General features: G+C 36.2%; 2 protein-coding genes across 4 annotated transcripts; both read right to left on the minus strand.

The window, feature by feature from the left end:
* Window positions 1-419: 419 nt before the first annotated feature.
* LOC107014352 lies at window positions 420-1,220 on the minus strand. Its single transcript, XM_015214223.2, has one exon. It carries the CDS (start codon window positions 1,135-1,137, stop codon window positions 649-651), a length of 489 nt encoding a protein of 162 aa, XP_015069709.1. The 5' UTR covers window positions 1,138-1,220; the 3' UTR covers window positions 420-648.
* Window positions 1,221-1,413: 193 nt separating this feature from the next.
* On the minus strand, window positions 1,414-5,625 carry LOC107014351 (acidic leucine-rich nuclear phosphoprotein 32-related protein). Of its 3 annotated transcripts, none has more exons than XR_001456222.2 (3): window positions 4,222-5,625; window positions 2,049-2,535; window positions 1,414-1,836 (listed from the first exon to the last, which is right to left on the minus strand). XR_001456222.2 is itself a non-coding variant. In XM_015214221.2 (2 exons), the coding sequence occupies exons 1-2, from the start codon at window positions 5,332-5,334 to the stop codon at window positions 2,260-2,262; spliced, it is 1,389 nt and encodes a 462-aa protein (XP_015069707.1). In that variant the 5' UTR covers window positions 5,335-5,625; the 3' UTR covers window positions 1,882-2,259. The 3 variants fall into 3 exon arrangements, 1 of the variants encoding a protein (XP_015069707.1); XR_001456221.2 differs by having other exon boundaries at window positions 2,045-2,535; XM_015214221.2 differs by lacking the exon at window positions 1,414-1,836 and having other exon boundaries at window positions 1,882-2,535.
* Between the last annotated feature and the right edge of the window lie 2,042 nt (window positions 5,626-7,667).

Below are 7,667 nucleotides of genomic sequence, written 5' to 3' on the forward strand. Positions count from 1 at the left end.
TCAGGGCTCCATTTACTCAAAGTTAAGTGTATTTGCACTTATGTTCGTATTTTGTGTTGTTTTTTAAAAGAAAAATTTTACTCAAACATAATTTTTTTATAATTATATTAGTTATTTGAAGAGAAAAAAAAATGAACAGAACCCTGTCCCTTTGTGTTTTTTTTTTGCGTAGAAAAACCAAGACCACATAACATTGGATAACAATTCTATGGCCTATACTCAAGTACCAAACCATTATCAACACAAACTCAAAAGTAAAGTAAAAATGTTAAAAAGTACAACTCTTGTTCTATTTTTATTCTAAATTAATAGCAACATGTAAAATTTCTCTAATATATATAATACACCATCAAAAAAAAGTTACACTAAGTAAAAATTAATCTCAGACACATAACTCAACATTCAATGCTTTTGAGAGATGAACAAGGATAATATTGTAGCAATTCAATAATACCTAATTTTGCAGAGAGAGATACAGGTTTATGTGCACTATATTCTTCACGATACATAAGTCCATGGTCGAAATTCAATAGTTTCATTGTTATGTATAAAAATTCATGAGAACTACAATAAACCATAAATACAAACTCATAATTTTTAAAAACCATAGCTACAAAGATTAGAACTTAAACCCATACACTTTAAATCTTAGCCAAAGCATTGATCATTAGGGAGTGGCCCAGGAATGGAACCTTGTTCTAAGAACTGCAACCCAAAGACAACCAAAATGGCGAGCAACGACAAGTAGGAGAACCCTTCAACGGCACCCAACAGTCCAAAGGGTCCATTAGGTAAACCCGACCCGGTTTTGGACTTGGTATACAATGACCAACCCACAATACCCACCACGACTAAGTAACTTACACCTTCAATGGCTCCAATGGAGCCACCAGGTCCTGGTGGAAGCCCACAGCCTGTTGTTTTTAAGGTGTATAGTGACCATCCAATTACTGGTGTGGATATTAGTCCACCGGCTATGGCGATTTTTTCGATTGGGGGGGTTGTTTGGGTAGACATACATTGGATTTTGATGGGTTTGGGATTGTAGTAGGGGTGTTGTTTTTGTGATGGGAGAAGACATGATGGAGATACAAAGACCAACATTTTCACAAGGCTGATAAGAAAACACAATCCCATCTAGTATTTGTATGGGACGATGCAATATAATCTTTTTTATTATTTTTTGTTGGGGGTAGGAGGAGTGATGTTTTAGTGATACTATTTTTTTAAAAAAATAAAATGAAATTGGGGATTTTAAGTGGAAAAAATCGAATACCACCAAATCATTTAACTTATATTTTGATTACGTGATCTTTTAAAATTAAAATATGTATGTTTGAATTAAAGTCAGATGGAAATAATTTGGAGGGGGGGAGGGGCGCTACTAAAAGAGAGAGAGAGAGAATATGTATGTAGTTTGCATTTTTATTTAAATTGAATAATAATAAATGTAATGATACAAAACCAAGCGCGCACACGCGCGCTATATGTCTTTGTAATTTTGCTTTAAAAATTGTACAAGGTGGAATCCCATTTGGTCGCAACCATTGCGGCTATGTTGAAGCTCACGGCCCATCATTTCGAACATCCAAGCCCATTACATACACAAAAGGCATCATAGAGCACCAATCCCATCATCTTGGGTTAAAAAACAGCACTATTTTTAGCTTTGCACAAAACAAGCAACCAATTCTTTTCCTTTTTTTGTTGAATAGGGACCATTCCTTTTTTCTCTTTATTAAATAAGATATTCTGAGCCGGAGCGGGCGTGTTATCATATCATGTCATCGCTCGCTCGCATGCAAATCAAATTAGCTGACTGACATCTGGCATCACCTGCAAATTGCAAAAACATATTAGCTTTTACTCTACCCTCGCTCATCATCATCTCAACACGCTCACACTTAAAAACACAGAGACCAACTATTATCCACAAAGCGGTTTTACAAAGCCAATTTAAAACTACTATCCCCCATCGAATAAAGTTTTTTCTTTTTTTTTTTTTAAATTTAACAAGAAAAATAATAAAACAAGTTTCTATCACCTACTAGCCAAAGATTTTCCCATCAATTCAAATTCCCCTCCAACAAACTAGAGCATTGAATAACTGTCATTTGAATCATTAACCAACGGCTACTGCACCCACACCAAGAGACCGCCAATATATTTTACTTTTCAACATTTCTATATCCTCCCCCTTCCATCCTACACCTGCCAAACATGCTCAAAAGTAGTTAACTGCCATCATCATCACTTTCACTAACGGTGCTTGGATGACTTCGAATAATCTTCTGCGTTGCCGTCGTTGTTGTCCCCACCATCATCATCCTCATCATCTCTCTTCCTCTTCTGAGAGGACGATGGTGGCTGCTCCTGAACTTCTCCATAATCATCTTCTTCATCATCATCAACATCTTCCTCCAAATCTGCATCATCTTCATCCCCAATTACTGCCTCCACATCACTGCCTTCAGTATCATCTACTACAACCTGACCAACTGGTTGAACAAGATAGCCATTCCCATTATCGTCTTCCTGCCATACATAACAAAATCAGTTAAACACCACCATGCCCAAAATATAACTAACTCAACAACTGCAAAATCCACAACACAACTTTGACACAAAACAATATAATAATTATACAAAATGCAGCACCATAGAACATCTTCAGAGGTAGAAAATCATACATACATAACAACGACACTTGCGCTACAGAATCACACATGGAAGATCATGGCAGAAGCAAGAAAACAATAATAACCAATACAGGCCAAAAAAAACAGAAAAAAGGAACACAAGCAGTGGATTCAACAAGGTCAAATTACTCAGACTTCAGCAATGCTATTTGACAGTCCCTTCCAGAAAAGAAATACAGTAGATAAATAGCAAAGAGGTGGAAAACAAGAAAACACATTTAACTTGGGATAATCACTTCATAAAAAAGGATGGCAAATAGACATCATTTAACCATTTAAAAAAAAAAAAAAAAGGTAAGCACAGAGCACATAAGCAGCAGATTCAACAAAGCAAGGTCACCTATACATAGGCAATTGGCAGTCACCTTCTGGAAAAATAGGATTATGATGGCAAAAAAAGAGAAAAATCAAAGAAAACAGTGTTAAAGCTTCATTTTTAGGACATAAACTAACAACCAACAAAAAGATGAAAGGACTAAAAACACCATAACCATACCCTCTTTTCTACAAAAAAAAGGATACTAGTACCTTAAGCCAAGAGGAGAAGACCCAAAAAGAGATTTGGGGGAGTTGTTCAAACAAAGCTCAATGGAAATCAAGATATAGTGCATAAAACAGCGAGCCATACAGGTGGGATAATAGCACAACAGCAACACAGAAGACTATGGAAAATCACTAATTTTTTTCACTTTGAACATCTTAACATTTGAAAAAAAACACTAAGAACTCTCATCTGACAAATCACAATCCACTGGAACATATGCACACATGTTATTTGGGTCAGAAAACATAATACAATTAAGATCTCAGCCATAATCAGAGTTCCCAGTGGATATTAGACTGGCCATGCAGAATATAATCATGTAAGAAAGGAAGATCACATAGATAAAGCTGCAAGTATAACATAAATTATAAAAGTGACGCCATTCAATAATCTTCTAACAAGTTTTGATTCATACGTTAAAAATCAATTAGCTAGTGTCTCTAGTCAGTTTTCTACACAAAATTATAGTTCAGTTAGCGTATAAATGATTAATCCTAGATGGGTAGCTGCATCAAATATTTCGTAGAATACACAGCTTCAACCAGAATAATATATATTACACACCATCCTAATCTAATAAATCAGCTTTTGGTTTGAAGGTAACAAAATCAATCTATACACCAAATTTCCAGGTTCAGAGTAACCTGAGGGCAATTCCTCACCAACAAGTCAGCCCAAATTACTGGTATTTCCAAAAGCAGTTAGTGTAACAAATTGATTAATCACTATGGAGCTCCAATAAGATAAGAACTCTTAACAATTCTCTAGCAGTAGTAAGCAAATCAATCATGCATTTTTCATAAAACTAATAGCAAGAGAAACAACAAAGCTTAACACAAAATAAACAATTCATCCATCAGCAAAAGGAGTGCAGATAAGTTATGCAACAAGCAAAAGACATTTAACAAAAGAAATTATGGCATGTGATACATTAAAACGGGACAAGAAATAACCAACTAAAAGAGGAGAAGTTTTCACCTCATCTTCAGCATCCTCATCATCTTCGAAATCCCCGTCCTCCTCAACACCTAGCTCTTCCTCCCCTGTCTCCCCATCATCATCCTCATCTGCATCATCTTCCCCATGCTCATGCCCATCAATCTCTCCTTCTGTGCTATTCAACCTCCCAGTACTTTCGGGCTCAGCAAAATCCCCATCATCGTTATCAACTTCCTCTTCATCCTCATCGTCGTCGTCATCATCGTCCTCGTCGTCCTCCACACCATCTTCATCCTCATCAGTGTCTTCTATCTCATGAACCTCCACAACATCATCTTCATCTCCCTCTTCATCTATCTCCTCCACAAAGTCCTCATCTTCATCATCCTCGTCATCATCATCCTCGTCCTCTCCATCAGAAGCTGCCTCGACTCTAAAACCATTTGAGTGACTGGAACCATCCCCTTTAGACCCATTAGTCACTCTAGTTATCTCTGTCTCCTCCTCATCAGCATCACTCTCTTCTTCATCCACATCTACGACTCCTTCATTCTCAACCCTATGTCCATTTGTCATCCTGAACGGACGATCCTCTCCATCAACTTCCCCGCTCCCTGGATCATCATCTTCATCCTCCTCTTCATCTTCCTCCTCATCATCCGATTCAGGCCTCTCATTACCCTCTGCATCCATCTTATCCAAAAACTTCAACGACCTAATCAAACCAAAAACCCTAGATCGATAATCCTTAACCCTCGTTACGGGACATTCATAGAGATCAAGCGAGACAAGCCTGAGTTCAGCCAAAGGCCGAAGATCATCGATATCCTGAATCCGGTTATTAGACAAATCAAGGTCCCTAAGAGAATTTAAACCAGCCTCTACAAGGAACTCAAGCCCTCCAGCAATTCTATTGTCCGATAAATTCAACTTCTGTAGATTCTGAAGCCTAGGAAACTGTTCAAGCGATGTAACACCGGTGTTTGCAATCGAAAGGTGCTCTAGATTCTGAAACCTTTCGAAAATCGACGGAGGAGCCAACTTACCATGAATACACTTCACCGCTCCGTCCAACGTTAGGGTTCTCACAGAACCAAAGTCTCTCTCGCCGTCTAACGCCGTCTCCACCGCTCTTTCCCAAATCTCGTCCATCAATCAGAACCACAACTCATATATGAATACAAATTTTCAGAAAAACTACAGGACCACCAAAAAACGATATCCGAGAGCCAAAACGTCGAAACAAAACAGCGTTAAAAGTTCAAAATACCTCAAACTTTCCCGGTATCTTCTTCGTCGGCGCCGGAAAATGCATAGAAAACCTAATTTTTTTTCTTTCTCTCTCTAGTTTTTTTCTCTCTCTAACAAGCTTATACACTATCGCTTAATATTGGGGGAGGCGAGTTGAGACAACTCGAGGTCTAGTCAGGGTTGAGAGAAAAAGAGTAATCAGGGTTGAGTTAACTAAACAGAGTCATGGTTTATATGTGTTTGTTGAGAGAGTAATTTACAGCCGTTTATTTTCAGAAACGCGGATCGCTGACGTGGAAACGAAATGAACGGTGAAGATTGAAGTACCGTGTGCTTCTTTATTAAAAAAGCTAAAGACTCGTTTTTTATTTTGTTATTATGGAGAACGGACATGTCACTGTTGACGCTTGTATATCGGGGATGTATACAACTACCCTTATGTTTCTCTAATATCACGGAAATACCACTGTCCTATACACAGAAAGTTTATTTTTCATTTTCTTTTTTCCTTTTCACATGGAAAAGGAACTCTTTATTTTATTTTATTATATTTTGCCTATATAAGTGAAAAAATTATTGCATACCTTTTATAACGGGAAAATGCACAAGTACCTTCTCAATCTATGCTCGAAATTTCAGAGACACATTTATACCATACTAAGGTAAAAATGGATAGAAAACTATTAATAAAATAAGATCAGGGGTTACAGGACCTTATTATAGTATAAGTGTGTCTCTGAGATTGATGGGGTAGTTGTGCATTATCCCTTTTATAACTGATGAATAATGATACAATAATTGTTATTTGTACATGTTCATACTACAGTAAAATTTATAATAATTATTTTCCATCTATATAAGATAAAAATACTTTCAGATAGGAAAATAATAAAATATTGATATTAAATTAGAATTAAAATAACAAATAAATTATCAAAAAATTATATCGTGACAAATGACTATTTTGAAAGAGATGTAAATAGAAGAGAAATGCAATGAAAGAAAGAGTGCAGAAATATGGCTTTTTCATTAAAAAAAAAATATAAATAAAGTAAGATTTTGATCAGGAAGTATTGAAGGAGCAAATGAGAAGGTAGTTGCACCATTAGTTGAATAACGATGAATAAAAGAGAATAAGAATGACTTTTTTAAGAAAAACATAAATAAAGCAAGATCTCGATCAAGCACGTATCCAATGAGCAAAAGAGGAGGAGGTAGCAATAACATTAGCGTGAGCAACAGGCAACCAACAAAAGTGTGTTCTAGGATCAGCGCATTAAAGAATCGAAGATTGAAAATGATTCTCGATAGTATTGCAATTGATATATCCAAAGGTTACATAGTTTTGCTCCCAAGATTAGATAATCACTTCAAACACATGCACTTATAGCTGAAAGTTTTAAATTAGTAAGAATACCTAGAAAAATAAAAAGAAAAGAAAATTTTGAAAAAGAAGAGAGCACTTAGAAAACGTTGAGGAAGAAGAGAGGAATTTATCTATATTGACAAGAGAAATCTCAACATGTGTATATATGTCACGCCCCGAGCTTATACCCTGTACGTGGCCGACACTCAATGATTGTTGCTGGCCTTGAGCAAACCCTTGGCCTGGATTACTCAATTCAGCGGAAGACTGAACTTAACTCAATTATGAAGTAAGGAACATCAATAGAAATACTTAAAACATAATACTCTCGCCAAAATGACACTTAAATTTCATAAAAAAACTATTTGAAATACAAAAACAAGAGACTCAAACAAAACTGTATGACTATCTATGAATCCTCTATAATAGTAAGATGAATGTTGGGACAGACCCCAACACATCCTATAAAAAGGAAAGACCAATAAACAAAAAATATGTATATGCAAGGAGGTTCATCACTGACTCTGGATGCTGAAACTGGATCAACGAGGCGCTGTGTGCTGATCCTGGTTACCTGCGTTTGTATCATGAGACGATGCAGGCCAACTGGTATCAGTACATTGAATGTACGAATATGCGAGTTGAAATGCTAACAATAACTTAAGGCTGGAAAAGATTAAGAAGAACTTACCTTGGCTCTACTCAACTCATGAAATACTAATCTCTCTCTCTCTCTATATATATATAAATGAGGATCATAGAGGAGGTGATGTGGCACCTCTCTATGACCTCCATTCATTTTTTCTTATTTTTCTTTTTTTATTTGACATTATTTCTTATTTTTTTCAATTATTTTTTTCTTATAAAC

Source organism: Solanum pennellii, chromosome 3, assembly GCF_001406875.1.
Source record: "Solanum pennellii chromosome 3, SPENNV200".
NCBI classification, from domain to species: domain Eukaryota; kingdom Viridiplantae; phylum Streptophyta; class Magnoliopsida; order Solanales; family Solanaceae; genus Solanum; species Solanum pennellii.

Excerpts from the sequence above, each read along its gene's own strand:
- LOC107014352 (XM_015214223.2), bottom strand. The coding sequence starts at position 1,137 with ATGGGATTGTGTTTTCTTATCAGCCTTGTGAAAATGTTGGTCTTTGTA.
- LOC107014351 (XM_015214221.2), bottom strand. The coding sequence starts at position 5,334 with ATGGACGAGATTTGGGAAAGAGCGGTGGAGACGGCGTTAGACGGCGAG. Across the intron at positions 2,536-4,221 it reads ATGAGGATGCTGAAGATGAG|GAAGACGATAATGGGAATGG; the intron begins GTGAAAACTTCT and ends TATGTATGGCAG.